The following is a 16285-nucleotide window of genomic DNA, read 5'->3' as shown; positions in this document are numbered from 1 at the left end:
CCACCTTGCGATGACATTCTGACGACAAATCCATGGAATCCATGTTTGATTTGATATGGACCTTTGAAGGCACTCGTTAGACCCCACTTTTATATAAAAATGAGGTTTCCTATGAAAGATGGTATACCACAAAATCTCTTGCGAACTCTTTCCCACGTTGTGGGGTGAAACAAACGCCCCCTTGGTACTTGGAACATATAAGAAGAAAGGCTTGGATCTGAGTGTATAAAAAGGATTCATATCCATGTTTGGTTTCCATACACTCGAACTAGGGGTGTCAACAGGTCGGGTCGGTTTCGACCCAGGTGGAACCAGATTTGGGGCTTGATTTTTGGGTATCGTATCGGATCCAGATGTGGGTCTAATTGGGTTCACTATAAGAGAAACCATACTCGGACCCGATAAGAACTACATGAACCGGACCCAGACCATACCTGGTAAAATAATATTTTTTATTGTTTTTACTTTGAAAAAATGCAGGTCTTAATCGGAACTCGGGTCTGGTATAAAATTTCACAAACTATACCTGGATCCATGTATTAATCGGACCTATGGGTCCAAACCTGAGTCTTAATTGGGTCTTCTTATTTATCACCATACCCAGACCTTCTAGGGCTTGGTCGGGGTCGGGTCCGGGTAAACCCAACCCGTTGACACCCCTAATTGGAACATGCATTTGGCATCTGAGGTCAAGCCATATTAGAGCACCTGAATTAATGAACTAAAGAGTCAAAGACTATCACCCATGCTTAACAAAAGAAATAAAACAAATTAATGGAGAATTTAGACTAGTAATGCTGATCAAATGATGATGATGGTAAACATAACCACATGTATTCATAGACCAACCGCATGGTCAGAGAGAACCTTAGGCAAGTTACACGAATGACAATTAAATTTGGGTGAGGCGATATAGGGACAAACCAAGAAATGATCAGAGGCAGCCTGAGAACGATTCAATTTTGCACAGCCAAGTAAATCCTGAGCGGGCAAAGGCTGTGGCGTGTCCCTCAGTGTGGCCGTCCCCATGGCCTTCAGGCTATCCAGAGCCTCTTCCTTCAAATTCTTAGCCTCGGAAGGCCTCAATCTCTGATACCCACATGAAAATTTCAGTTCAGTTCAGTCCAGAAAGATCACAAAGTGGAAAGGAATATACTCTTTGCCTCAGAAGGTCCCAATCTCCAATACCCACATGAAAATTTTAAACCTAATTTGATTCAGCAAGAAAGAAAGAAGGCCAACTTCTGACACCCACATGAAAATTTCGACTAAATTCGGTTCAGCAAGCAAAGAAACAGAGGAATTCTTTCCCAAAACGCCATTGAGAGAGAGAGAGAGATGTCTGGTTTTGTAGGTGGTAATGATCTTGAGATTGCTGGATGGTTAGGTTGCACTATAATAACGGAGTGATTTTGGGTTTGAATCATGTAAAGTTATCCCTCAAATTGTCGGAAAAAATAATAATAGTATCTATAAGGTGATGTGCTCAAAAGGGCATTAAGCATTTGACTAGCTGAGTAGGTTTAGCCATTCAAACTGAACATTAGAGAGTTCGGTACTCAAGGTTAACGACATCCCTTACTGCAAGATCGAAGTAAATGAACTGAACTAGGGATGGCAGTGGACCGGGCGAAGCGGGGCCCCACCCCACCTCGCCTCGTTTGGACCAGGGATGAAGGGTATGAAACGGGGATGGAGGCGGGGACGAAGGTTAAAATCCATCCCCGTCCGGGGATGGACGTGCACTTTTCCCCGCCCCGCCTCATCCCCGCCCCGACCACTTTTCTCCGCAATATCCCCACCCGCCCCGCCCCGCCCCGCCTCATCCCCGTTTGAACCAGGGATGGAGGACATAAAACGGGGATGAAGGCGGGGGTGGAGGATAAAATCCATCCCCGCCGGGGATGGGTGCGTTTGTTTCATGCCCTTTTTTTATAAAAGTGGTTCTCTTTCATATGAAATATGACCTTTTGAAACAAACATGTCCATAAGAAAATACATGGTGAGACTCATATAATAAATATAAAAAAGCAACTTTTCTGTTGAAATGGGTTCATAACTCTTCCCATTGAGAAGTAATTTCCCTCTAAAGTGACCCTTTCAAAGGAAACAGGCTTTCCTTGGGTAGGAGTTTAACAAACCTCCCTTATAGTCCAAAGTTGTCACTAAATGAATGATAAAAATCCAATATATAAAGTCCAATCCATGAAAAACTTGATTGTTCGTGGTCGATTATCATAGGTTGTAGATTTTGGACCTTCTTTTAGTTGGACGATCTTCTTATATATATGTGTGTGCATGTGTTCAGAATTTAAAAAAAAAAAACTTCCAAAGCCTAGTAAGTTGGAGGTAGGCTAAAAAAGTGATTTAAAGAGATGATCCCTATAAAATCAAGTACACAGATTACATTTGTAAGGTCAGAATTTTAAAAAAAAAACTGAAAACCCCATTTAGCACGCATCAAATAGCATATTGCATTTAGCACTTGCCCATTACTGTCTATATATATACGTGAAATGATACATGCTAAATGAGTTTTTAAGGGTTTTTTATTTTATTTTTAAATTCTGATCATACAGATGTGATCTATGTAATCGATTTTATAGGGATCAGCTCTTGAAGTGTTCGATTCCGACACATGAGTAGGTTTTTTTAAGGTTAGAAAAATCAACGGTCTAAAATCTTTGTTAAATTTCGAGGCTTCAAATATCATTTTTTTCATCTAAAACACATGATCCTGGTATGAATTCCTCATAAATCGGCCATGTCAAACACATTTATGTGGCTGGAACTGCAAAAAAAACACCGAAAGGACAGAAAAACCCATTTAACACGAATTACTTTGGCACACATATATATATATATATATATATATATATATATATATATATATATATATATATATATATATGACCGGAACAAACTCATGAAGGCTCCGCCAAATAACACCTTTAACAAAGTAGGGTTGTTTTCTTATTGCAGCTATGGGCTATATAGCATTATGCTCTCCCAACACAATGGAATCCACCTACGAACTGTGAATTCCAGTCATTGCCTTCATAGTGTTGCACGATAGCCGGCAAGCTGCATCATTATATAAGCAAACTCTCTCTCTCTGTCATATGGAAGGCACATGGTTAATGGGCAAGGCTGAAATTATGGTCTGGTTACCATGGTGGTGTTAAAAAAAAAGTCACGCTATGATTTGATGCCACGTGTTAAGTATAACAGTTCCCGGAAATCCTTCTTTTTTTACTTTTCGTTATTTAAAAAAACACCAATGAGTTTGTTGAAGAAATTGTTATCTAGAGGGATGGTTGAAGAGATGCTGCCCCTATTCCAAAACATTTTTTTGAATACTCTCCTGTACAAGAAGCCTTTACTTTTATTCTGCTTGAATCTGTTGTTACACATCAAAAGGAACCTAATTCTGTTTGTGTTAAAAAGTAATTAAAAGTGAGATTCCATGACTCTACTTCCTCAACCTTCAGTGATGAGTCATAATCCCATTTCAAGATGGTTTTAAATTCATCACCTTGTTGTTAGAGAGGATGGTGTTTCGGATCAAATCAAAGAAAATCTGGATCCACAGAAGATGTGCTCCTGGTTCCTATATGGCAAGAGGAGAACGTATGGAAGTCAAGGGCTCTCATTCAGATATGGCAAGAAGAGGACGTATGGAAGTCAAGGGCTCTCATTCAGATATGGCAAGAAGAGGACGTATGGAAGTGTCTATAGTTTCCAAAGCAAATCAGGAAAGAAAGCCTCATGAGGATTCTCCTAATGTGATCTTATCCAAGGAGGAATCCAAAAAATATCAACAAAGAGGAAACCTTAGCCTTCAAGGAAATGACGCTTTAAACGAAATCATATCAATCCCTGAAGGGATGCATTTGTAATCATCATCATCATATATATATATTGATCAATGAAAGGGCCTCTCTCATGTGGTGAGTTGAGAGAGAGAGAGAGAGAGAGAGAGATCAATGGAAGGGCTCTCGCATGTTGTACCAATCTCCATCACTTTATATCGATTAAGTTCAACTTTGAGAACTACATTCTTTGGGAATCTCAGTGTAAACTAATTTTGGTAAAATATGATTTGGGCAGGTATGTGGATGGTTCCAAGCCATGTCCACCTCTGTTCATCGAAGGCTCAAGTGAGCTTAATCCTGCGTATATTGAGTGGAGGAAGCTCGATCAGTTGCTCCTCAGTTGGCTACTCTAGTACCTAACCTAAGGGATTCATAGCCAGATTATTGGTCTGTCCACTTCTTTCGAAGTTTGGAAAGCCTTGAAAGACTCTAATGCTGCTCATTTTCAATCGTGCATTATGCAATTAAATTCAAGGCCTCAAGAAAGGCTCCAGATCGGTAGATGAATATCTACAGAAGGGAAAATCGATTGCCCACTAGCTCTCTATAGCTGGTTGATCTTATTATGCAAATTTTGGGCGGCTTACCAACTGAATATCATGTTTTTAAGATATCCATTGAAACTTGTGAGAACCCAATCACCTTAACCGAATTACATAGCCTCCTACTCTCTCAAGAAGCTCATCTGACTGATATGAATGAGTGGGGCTGATTCTGACAATGTGTCTGCATCGGTGAATTTATCCGCCAAACAATACTATGACTATCAAAATCGAGAAGGTCGAGGAACCCAACAATAGAGGTTGTTTCCAACATGGCAGATCTTGTGGCCGTTTTGATGTCATGGCAATGCCAATGACTGGAACCCAAGAGTGGTTCATCAAATCTGTGATAAAACAGGTCATAATACCAAAAATTGCTATAATCTATTGAACTTTGTTCAAGGAAAGTCTCCTTTCCCTCAAGCTTTTCATGTTGCTCCACAGGCCTCGGATTCCACCTCCATAGGAAATAACAACTAGAATCGAGATTGGGGGGTCACACATCATGTGACCAATGATCTGAACAACTTAGTCATTGCACGTTGAATATCAAGGAGAAGACGGGTTAATATCCGCAACAGATCAGGTTTGCAAATCAAACACGTTGGTTCCTCTATATTAGATAATAAATGTGTTAATGATATTTTGCATGTTCCTTCTATTACAAAGAAGGTTCAAAAATTTTGTTAGGATAATAATGTTACTTGAGTTTCATCCTAACACATGAAAGGTTCTTCTACAAGGGGGAAGCAATAATGCTCTCTATAAGATAGATCTTGGACGAAGTAAAGAAGCTGGTATACGAAAAAAGGCTTCTATTGATCAGTAGGCATGGGACATCCTGCTCTTGATTTAGTTCTTCATATTATTAAAACATATTATCAATTCTGATGTGTGTGATTCCAGAGAGGCAAGTCACAACTTGCCTTTCAATTCATTGCAGAACGAACTCGGTACAAGGACCTCTTGGTATTGTATATTCTGATGTTTAGGGTCCCTCTCCAATCACGAATGTTGATGGATATAAGTTCTATATTATTTTTATTGATGCATTTTTTAAACATGTCTCATTAAGCACAAATTGCTTGGAGCCTTTCAAAAGATGGTTGAGGATGTTTCTGGTAAAACATAAATAAATTTCTTCACTCAGGTTGAGGTAGAGAATACTCAGGTTTAACAAAATGTTTGTATGGCATTGGACATCTCCACACACCCACGAACAAAATGGTATTATTGAACGCAGGCACCGTCATGATGTTGGCATGTACGTATATGATGGCTCGATTGGGAGTTCTGAAATTTTTTTGGTCATATGCCTTTCCTATGTAGTGTATTTTATTAATTAACACCCTAAAAAATTTTTAAAAAAAAATCTCTTAGTGAGTTTTTTTTTTTAATGTTCATCCAAATTATAAGTTTTTGAGAGTTTTTGGATGTGCTTGCTTTCTTGTCTTCATTCTTATAAACACCAAAAGTTGAATTACAGGTCGGTGAAGTGTATATCCTTGGGATATGTTGTCAAGCAGGATACTCTTGCATGAGTCTCAGTTCTCGAAAAATTTATATTTTGACATGTTTTTGATGAAAATGCTTTTCTTTCAAAGAAAGTCTTGTTAAAATGCATGTCATCTCGTGTGATTGATCAGAGACCGTTTCTGTTGTCACCTCCCATGATTGTTGAAATCCCACCTAGCCCATGAGCATGTAGAAGACCCACAAAATATCAATGAGGAGTCTACTGAGTCTAACACTAATGCCTTAGCTTCACCAAGTACTCGTTCATGTTCAGCTTCAACTCAAGAGTCATCTACCTAGCCTATTGTTCTATAGCCACCTCAACCTATTTGTACCTCCATCTTATGATTACTAGATTTCAAGATGGAACCATCAAATAAAAATTTTACCACTCTCTTACAAGATAATGAAAATATCACCTACAGAAAGATTTATAACGATCCCAAATGGTGTGCTGACATAGAAAGTGAATTCAATGCTTTCAAGAGGAACCCAACTTGGACTCTTGCTCCTAAAGTTGTCAAGCATGCAAGTGGGTCCACAAAATAAAAAGAAAGAGATCATTGAAGCTCGTTTAATTGCAATAGGGTACACTGAATAAGAAGACGTAGATTATTTGGAGACCTTCACTCAAACCTAGTATTATTAGACAGGTACTGTCGCTCCAAGTCACAAGTGAAATATTTATCAACTAGCTGTTAAGAATGCATTTTTTTAATGAGTTTTTTAAGCAAAAAAGTGTACGGATATACCCAGGGTCTGAAGAACTCTAGGTTTCCTCATTATATTTGCAAGTTGCAGAGGTCTACTGTCTCAAGCAAGTTAGAACAATTCCTTTGCAGCAAGTTAAATGTTCTAAATAGAACATTCCACTTGAGAGGATGATATTTCAGATTAGATCAAAGAAGATCTGGATGCACAGAAGATGTGCAAGGACTCTGGTTCAGATATGGCAAGAGAACGTATGGAAGCCAAGGACTCTCATTCAGATATGGCAAGAAGAAGTATGGAAGTGTCTATAGTTTCCAAACAAAATCAGGAAAGAAAGTCTCATGAGGGTTCTCCTAATGTGATCTTATCTAAGGAAGAATTCCAAAAAATATCAACAAAGAGGAAACCCTAGCCTTCAAGGAAACGACTTGTGCACTTGATGTAAACAAAACCATATCAATCCCTTTACTAAACGGATGCATTTGTAATCCTCATATATATATTGATCATTCCTAACAGTAAGATCCAAATTAGATTCAGATCGGATCCGAATTTGATAAATCAGATTTTTTCAGATTCGAATCAGTATCTTGGGTTGGTCCTAATTCGGATCTCGATCGGAACCCAATCTGATTAAAACTTTTCACATGTTCTGGATGCAGATTCAACCCTACGTATCAGATCTGATTCAAAATTGGTTTTATAATGCACATTTCAGATCCAGGCTTGGATCTAACAAGATCCAGACCGTACCCAATCTGTTTGCAGTCTTAAATGCCTAGTCCTGACTAGGGGTGGCAATCCGGTCGGGACGGCGGGTTAGTGGGTCGGGTTAACGGATTGGCGGGTCAGAATACCTCAACCGAACACGACCTGTTTATTAAACGGGTCGGATGTGGCAAACACGAACACGACCCATTTATTAAACGGGTAACCCGACACGACACGGTTAACCCATTTAATAAACGGGTAGGGTTGACACGACACGATGACCCATTTTTTAAATGGGTCGACCCGATAACATAGACACGATAACCGACCTGAGTAACCCGAATAACCTATCTAACCCGACTAACACAATTAGAAACACAAAATAAACATACATATTATACTTTTTTTCTGCAAATCTGCAATTAGAGGAGAGGTCTCGAGCTCTCGGTTGCCGCTGGGTAGGAAGGAGTTAGGTGGGTGACTAAAGTGTAAAGTTAGGAGTTAGGGTTAGATAAGTATATATATATATATATATAAACAGGTTGCGGGTTGACGGGTTTGTGTAAACGGGTTGACCCGCCCGCCTAACCCGTTTATTAAACGGGTTAGACGGGTCAACCCGTTTACGACACAAACCCGTTTAAGCCAAACCCTAACCCGGCTAAGAAGCGGGTTGGCGGGTCGGGTCAGATTTTGCCACCCCTAGTCCTGACCAGTTATTTCCCTTCACTATCCTAACATTGTTCAAAAACCATAGTTGCAAGTGGTTTTTTCTTATTTTGATCTGTGTAGGTGTTTATCATTGCCTGTTTACTACAAAGCATGCTTTGTATCAAAATAATTCAACAAAAAACGCTTAACTTTTATGACAACATTTGGAGGGCGTTTGCTTTTTTCCTATTAAAAGCATTCTCTCACCCAAATGAGAGAATGATTCTCATCAGCTCTATTCTCTCACGTCAAAGCAAATGTGAAAGATTGGAGTCAAGAACGACTCTCATTTGTGGAAGCAAATGAGTAGTTTTCTCATCTACGCTTGATTTGGAATCGCAAAGGCTAGGGATTTCAACAGATTAGGTATGACCCGTTCCCTACCTGTACTCATAGTGACAAAAGTTTAAAACATCAATATCTCGGCAGGGAAAAAACTCGTGAGATTTTGAAAATTTTATAAATCTCTTATTTTTTTGGCAAATTCTTGGGAATAAAAAATAATTTCAAAATATAAAAAATATTTTATAAGAAAATATAAATAAAACACATTTAAAAATAAAAAATTGGGGGGCTTTCACGATAAATATCTTTTAAAAATATAAATATCATGATATTTGTCATGGTTTAAAAATCTCGTGAGAAATTGCAGTTTTAAACTTTCAGGCAATTTCTCACGATGTATCAGTGATATTTTTATAAATATCGCGACGTTTTTCATAGAGCTTGTACTGAATCCTATAAGGTTAGGGTTTGGTTACAAAGAAGGAGTCCAATTAACTTTCTCATGAAGTCTGATTATTAAATTGTTTCAGTATGATTAATGAAATTTTATACCAAACCCAGGTCTGACCCAAGTTCTGAATAAGATCTGCAATTTTTCAATGTCACTAGAAGAAACCTGTGAATTAGCAACGATCTAAATCTCTCGCTAAACAGTTTAGCATCGGATTAGAGACAGATAGCTTCCATCGCAATTTTTTCGACACTAAGTAGCGACAAAACTTATCTGTCGCTAATTTACAATGGATTAGCGACGGAAATGATCTGTCGTGAGTCTGTCACTATTTTAAATTAGCGACAAATAATATTCGTCACTAATCCGTCGCTAAATTTAAAAAAAAATAAAAAAATTTTGCTCGCTGCTGGGCGGTATTCCGGCAATAATAGGTCTGACTTGGACCGATTCGTCGGCAGTGACGGAGGAGGAAGACGACCCACCACCGGATCCCAGCAAGCCATACTCCCTCGGCCCCAAGATCTCTGATTGGGTCTCGCAGAGGTCGGAATGGACCAATCTCGTTGTTGATGGCCATGACAGAGACGAGGCCGGTGTTGGGGCGGATGGCGTCGCGGAGGCGATCGAGGTCGAGGTCAAGGAGGTCGTCGGAGCCGACGAGGAGGTAGGTGGCGTGGAAGCGACCTGCTCACCGGTGCGCTCAACCGCCTCGTCTGACTCTCAGCCATAGAGGTGAGTACGGGAATGGGGGTTGCCAAAGCGGCCAGTGAAGAAGTGCAGCATCGCCTCCAGCACCCGCGGGTCCATCGGCGACGTCGCCTGCATGTCCAGGTACAGCGATCGCCCCATGATCCGCACACCCTTCATCGAGATTCCCCCACCCTCCTCTGCTACGTCAAAGTTGGACGACGGCTCGACGACAGTCGCGACAGTCGACATCGGCCAGCGGGATTGTCTGACGAGCCTTACGACGGCGAGCACGAGGCTCGACTTCATCGACCAACGAGATCATCAGCCAGCGGGATCGTCCGATGAGCCTTGCCAGTGGTCGCTTGACCTCCTCGACGCCAGGGATCTGATGGGGCCGAAGGGGAAGATGAGGACGGAGGCAGGGAAATTGCTCACAAGAACGCTCGTTTAGGAACGATTTAAATCGAACATCAGTTTAAATTTTGAACGGGGGAGAGGGAAAATTTCGCGCCTTAGCTGGGACGGTTTAAATAAAAAATTAGCGAGAGAATTTTTCCGTCGCTAATTAGCGACGGAAAAAATCTCTCGCTAATTTCCTACAGTTTTGCGATGAAAATTTTGTATCGACGATCTGTCGATAATTAGCGACAAATTTGAGACAGAATTTATATCGTCGCTAATTTCAAAAATATTTCAAAGATTGGCGACAAATAATGTTCTCTCGCTAAGTCCGTTGCTAATTTGCGACGAAAAAAATTCGTCATTAATCAGGATTTTTCTTGTAGTGTGTCAAAAACTTAAACAATATTATTTTTCAGGGTATGGACGAGGTCTGGTTTATGTAATTCTTATCAGATACAGGTATGGTTTTTCTTATGAAAAATCCGGTTGAACCCAAACCCAAATCCGGCACCCACATCACTTAGTCAGATCTGGGTTTGGTCCCAGCTAGTGGGATTCCTACCCATTGACACCTCTAGATGGGGACTCCTTGTGGTTCCAACTCTCATTTGATTAATTTGAAATCGTCTCTCATGGGACAAAAGAAATCTCTCCTTGGTGTGGTATGAGCCAAGGTCGCAAGGGAAACTTATACAGGAAAATGAGACCTTTTAAAGTTTATGTGGAACAAAAAAATTGATATATATATATATATATATATATATATATATATATATATATATATATATATATATATATATGGACTGATGCATAGCTACTCACTGGTTAGGTGCTCAAACGAAGGTCACATCTTTCTTATACAAAAAGGCTTTTACTGGACCTAAAGTAGCATAGTAAAAGTCTAAGCCGACACTTTTAGACTTTTACTAGTGCTATTTTAGCGCCAATAAAAATATTTTTTGCGAAAAAAAGACAAGCACTAAGTAGTGAGCAACTACCAATTTTGTATATATATATATATATATATATGTGTGTGGGGGGGGGGGGGGGGGGACAATGGGCCCGGGTGACCCAACTTGAATTAGGCCAATATTGGCTGAGCTGTGGCCCGTCTATGTATATATATATATATATATATATATATATATATATATATATATATATATATATATATATATATATATATATATATATATATATCAATGGTCGTGTCTTCAACTTTATCTATCTAGTCATTGAGGTTAACAATAACCTCAGAGTGATCACATGGGTCAAACTTCTTGTTCGTTGAATCATCTTTCATCTCTCTCCTTAGATTCTTTCGGGATGATAGACATGATTGTAGCAACAAACTCTTTATCATTTTTTGTACAATTTGCTTCAATTTTGAGCCAGGCAAGAGTTGTTAACTACAATTTGACCAACATTTTAGGTGTTTTCTATTGCTTCTTTAGGGGTGATTGATAACTGAGCCTATATTTTTTGATAAATATTAAACAACCAGTATTTTGTCTATGGAGTTGGCTCCCTTTCTATATATGTGCCAAGCTTATTACATACATCATAGTAGATAGAATGACTCAAGACATAGTTTTTCGTCTTTGACATTTCTTGTTGTACTCTACCACTAGCAAACGATGTGGGTGTGAGCCCCTCAGACACAGACTTCTCAATCGTCATATTGTATCAAACTCAACACTAAGAAGTACTAAAAAATACAAAATTTAACCTTCGATATATATATATATATATATATATATATATATATATATATATATATATATATATATATATATATATATATATATAGGCCTGGCCCACGGGCCTAACAGGCAGGCCCGCCCCCATGCATGCTCATACTTGTGTTCTTGTGTGAAGCAAAAGTGCAAATATTGACAATATACATAAAAAAAATTTATAAATGTGCATAGAATTTATATTTTTTTTACTAATATTATGATAAATAATAAGAATTAATAAATTCAGTTTTTATAGAATATATGATTGCATTGATTACAATTATAAAACTATTATAAAGTTGGTAATACTTTATACAAACTGGTTCAAAGTCAGCTTACTTTTAATAAAATAGTAAATGTCACACGTAAAGTATTTAGTTGCCACATTAGATAGAATCAAGAAATAAGAACAAAAAGATGTTATGTTGGGGATGGAAACATATAAAAGGAGTTCGTTGCTTCATCTCTACACCAATAAAATTTAGTTCATAAATTTGTGGGAGATTAGAAAAAGTTGTGAATAACTAGTGGATTAGCAAAAACGCCCCTTGCTAGCCACTCGTGATGTTCTTGTAATGTTTGGTTCATGGAAAATATGCTTCCTCTTTACGCTACTTATGACACCTTTCCAAAAATTGTTTTCCTTTCTTTTTCTCTCTTGCCATCAACATTTATTTGGACCAACAGCGTACCTGACTAAAAAATCCTCACAAAAAGTAAAAAATAAAAAAAGGAAAAAAGGTAGAGAAACAAGCCGACATGGCTTTTCTTTGTAACATGGATATGATGACAAATGGAATATTTCTTTTTTTTTTCTTGTCATATTTTTCTTAGAGTGGCATCTTTTAAATAGTTAACTTGTTTTTTTCTTGAGGCTTGTAGTCTTTATTTTTCAACATTGTTATGATGCCCAAAGAAATATTTCATTCTCCTATTTTTTTGAGGTTGGCATCTCTTAAATAGTTAAATAACTTTTATTTTGAGAGTGGTTTTTCTCAAAATGGGTATGCTGCCAAAAGAAATTTTATCTTTTTTTAGGAGGGTGGCATCTCTTAAATAGTTAAATAACTTTCTTTTCAATAGTGGTATTTCTCAACATTGCCCTGATGCCAAAAGAAACATGTACTTTTTTTTAAAATTTCTTTGAGATTGGTATGTCTTAAATAAACAAATAATGAAAATATTTCTTGAATTTGGTATTTCATTAATTGAAAAAAAGTAAAAAAAAAAAAAAAGATTAAGGGGGACATGTAGTGTGCATACGTGCTTTACTGTCTCCCGTCTTTTCATGACGACAACTCAAACGCCAACTTCGAAAAAAACACCATCAAAAAATGCATGTGCTTCCTACAATTGGAAGTTTGGAACAATGAGATAGGCTTGCCCTCTTTTATCAATCCATTCACATCATCTCTACTATCCGGGGGTGGAAAAGTCTTTTGATGCTAAGAAATGTCAACTGTGAAAATCCAAAACTACACGAGAACGCATTCATTTCCACAAGCAAGCAAGCAAAAGGAAGGGCACCACCTTCAAATTTACTAAAATGCTCTTGGATATTGTGGGGGCATGACAGTCAATTTGGGGAAGAGGGACATGGGCACTGGGCAGTGAGGTGATGTGTAAGGTTTGTAAGATTAAAAGTAGGGAGAATTTAATGAAAAGATAAAAGAATACGACCAAAGGCCGTGGACCGTACGAGTTAAGAGGAGGAGGTGTTGCTGCAGGAGCCTGCTGCTGCTGCTGCTGTTATCACTGACGACTCTACGGCCGAGGAGGAGGAGGAGGAATCAGGTTCGCACCACCAGCTTTAAACATGCACCCAAAGTTACCACGCCCACCTTCTCATGTACTAATGTGACTCTTTTCTCTCCCTCTCTCTTTCTCTCTCATGAGTCATGACTTCTCTCTCTCTCTCTCTCTCTCTCTCTCTCTCATGAGCCATGACCCCTTCTCTCTCTTATGAGACCTCTCATGAGTGAATTACCCCTTCTCTCTCTTATGAGACCTCTCATGAGTGAATTACCCCTTCTCTCTCTACCCTCCTCTTTCTCTCCCATGAGTCAATGACCTCTCTCTCTCTCTCTCTCTCTCTCTCTTTGAGGTTTTTCCTATGGTTTGCAACCTTCCTGGTTCATGACACTAGGCTAGGCTTGTTGTTGGTCCGGGTAGCGGATCAAGAGATTCAGTCTTTTGTAACCAACCATGCTTTACAAAATGTGTATGGTTCATTACACTAGGCTGGCATAGAGACAAAACGTTAAAAACAGTAAACATTGGCAACCAAGTTCTGGTGAGAAATTGATTTTTTCCATATTTCTCATTTTTTGACAAAAAATTTAATTAGAAAAAAAAACTAATCTTTACAATGGAAAATTTAAAAAAACAAGTATCTTATGATATTTATGTTTCTAGGCAATTTCTCACATTTTCTAAAAAAAAAAACCAAGAAAAATGAAATATCTTGTTTATGTTTGGGTCTCCCCCAATAAAAGTTTCTGGGTCAGTCCCTAGACATGGAGGATACGTTATTGCAATATTGTCTACAAGCAAATCTAATTTTCTTTCAAAAAAAATAAATCTAATTAAATTGATGAGAACTTTGCTCTAGGGCACTTGGTCATTGATTGTTGCATTAAAATTGCACTAGATATGATACCTATGAGACATGACTGGGTTCACTTATGGGAGCACAGTGTCCATACAGTGCCTTGATATCAAGGGTTGATGCCCTCATTTACTATGAAATCAAGAGTCCTTCTGTCAGTCAGATCTAATGTGAAGGGAGGGCATCATTTTGTTCTGGCATTTGAAAAAGGGGAATTGATGGGTCTAGGAATGCCATCACCTATTTCATATGTAACCGAAACATGGAAATGAATATGCCATTGTTATGGATTGCCTTTTCCTCTCCATACACTGGTAAATGAATCGAGCTGGCTCGTGAGACCAGCCACTAGCTGCTCGTATAGTGTAACTGAGTCCTCTCATTTAGGCTTGTTGAGATGAGCTTATATAGGATTTGTGTGTGATACATGTTAAAAAACATATGGAAGCTCTGCAGGTTTAGTTGGGTACGTACGCAATTAAGAGGTCTGAATTTTCATTTACACTGTGTTGGGTTCAGCTTTATTCCTCATTAATGGTGTGGAAAAGTGGAATAACCACATACTACTTTATATTAATACAGAAAAAGTTGAGCTCTATCCCTTTATTAATGATGTGAGAAAGTGGAATAGGCACCAACTTCCTATTAATACAGAAAGTTGAAGGGTCAAAACCCTTTTGATTTCTGCAATAAGTCTAGAAGGTTCACATATATAAGACTCTATGCCATCTATAAATAAGGTTGCAGAGGTTGCGTGCTGAAAGAGAAGAGCAGAGTGTTGTGAGCAGAGTGACTATATGCAGCGTGCAGAGAGAGAAAAAGTAAGAAAGAGTAGAGAGAAGAAGAAGAAGGAAGAAGGTTCGTCACCATGCATTGATCCTCAGAGAGAAGTGTTGGTTGTGGTGTGCGTTTTGATTCGGGTTGTGCACCCGAGAGGTAATTTTGTATTCATCTTTTCGTGTGATTTTTTTGTTGTTATTCTCTTTAGCTTTGGGCAGGCTATTGGACGTTATACTTTCTACTTTTATTATAGTGAATTATTCTTTCCGTACTTCATGGATGTAGGTCGTATTGACCGAACTCCGTAAACTCTTTGTGTTGTGATTTAATTGTGCCTTTATTAGATCTTATATTGCTTCCACACAAATATTTTTGTTATCTTCATTACTCAACACACTGACCCTATAAAAATATTTTTATTTTTTATTTCTTTATGATTCAGCTTATGACTCAAATAATTTGAGTCGGGATTGTACGAGCTCAAGCTCGGTTTGGCTTGCACGAGCTGAACTAAGCAGTGGCTTGCTACAAACAAGCCAAGACTAAACAACCCTTGTTGGGTTCATTTGGCTTGTTTACTAGCTATATACAACCTTTGTGACTTTTCTCTATCTAGGATAACTTTAAGCCTTCACTAAATGGGCCAAAGCTTCATGGTGATGGTGACGGTGATGATGAGCTTAAAGCACAATTATAGTAAAAAAAACTTGATTCATTCTCACAAGGGCCCCGGCTTCCAGCTAGTGGCAACAATAGTTTGTTACTTGAGATGAGAGGACCACAGTTCAAGGCTCACGGGAGGTGTCTGTTCTTGCAAAGTCAAAGTTGGTTAGTACTCCCTGATAGGCAGAGCCGACCCTCAAGGATTTTACCAACCGGATGACCGTGTCGATGATAAGAGTGTTTTTCCTTGGCCTAGCAAAAACAAAAATACTTTTTTGCTAAGTCAAAGTCTTGCAAATTCTAGACTTTCAGGTGGACCACCATAGTAATTCTCCTTACACTTTTGGCCGTTTGTTCAATCCCAAAAGTAATGCAGTCCAAGAAGATTATAGTAAGAAAATATGTGGAGATCAAGGGGATAAAAAATGAATGAAAATGACTTGTCACACAATAAACAGCATTCTCTAAAACTTTTGCAAACTAAAACCTCTCTTAACAACCATCAATAACCAAGAAAATGGAAAGAGCTAAGGAATTTCGACTGAAGTAAAATCCAATGAAAAGTGATTCTACAGACAGTAAAAGCTTTGAAATTTCCC

The 16285-nt window shown here is 38.5% G+C and overlaps 1 protein-coding gene across 1 annotated transcript; it reads left to right on the top strand.

The window, feature by feature from the left end:
• The first annotated feature begins 6857 nt into the window (after window positions 1-6857).
• LOC149836539 (xyloglucan 6-xylosyltransferase 2-like) lies at window positions 6858-9945 on the top strand. Its single transcript, XM_090006941.1, has 3 exons — window positions 6858-6936; window positions 9236-9468; window positions 9565-9945. Exons 1-3 carry the CDS (start codon window positions 6858-6860, stop codon window positions 9943-9945), a joined length of 693 nt encoding a protein of 230 aa, XP_089863067.1.
• Window positions 9946-16285: the final 6340 nt, after the last annotated feature.

The sequence above is a fragment of the Nuphar pumila genome, chromosome 5 (genome assembly GCF_984573655.1).
Source record: "Nuphar pumila chromosome 5, dmNupPumi1.hap1.1, whole genome shotgun sequence".
NCBI classification, from domain to species: Eukaryota; Viridiplantae; Streptophyta; class Magnoliopsida; order Nymphaeales; family Nymphaeaceae; genus Nuphar; species Nuphar pumila.
This window is presented reverse-complemented; position numbering and strand designations above follow the sequence as displayed.

Bases quoted from the DNA above. Each gene is read 5' to 3' on its own strand.
- LOC149836539 (XM_090006941.1), top strand. From the start codon at position 6,858: ATGTGCAAGGACTCTGGTTCAGATATGGCAAGAGAACGTATGGAAGCC. The intron at 6,937-9,235 runs GTATGGAAGTGT...CGGCAATAATAG, and splicing joins TTCAGATATGGCAAGAAGAA to GTCTGACTTGGACCGATTCG. The intron at 9,469-9,564 runs GTAGGTGGCGTG...GGGTTGCCAAAG, and splicing joins TCGTCGGAGCCGACGAGGAG to CGGCCAGTGAAGAAGTGCAG.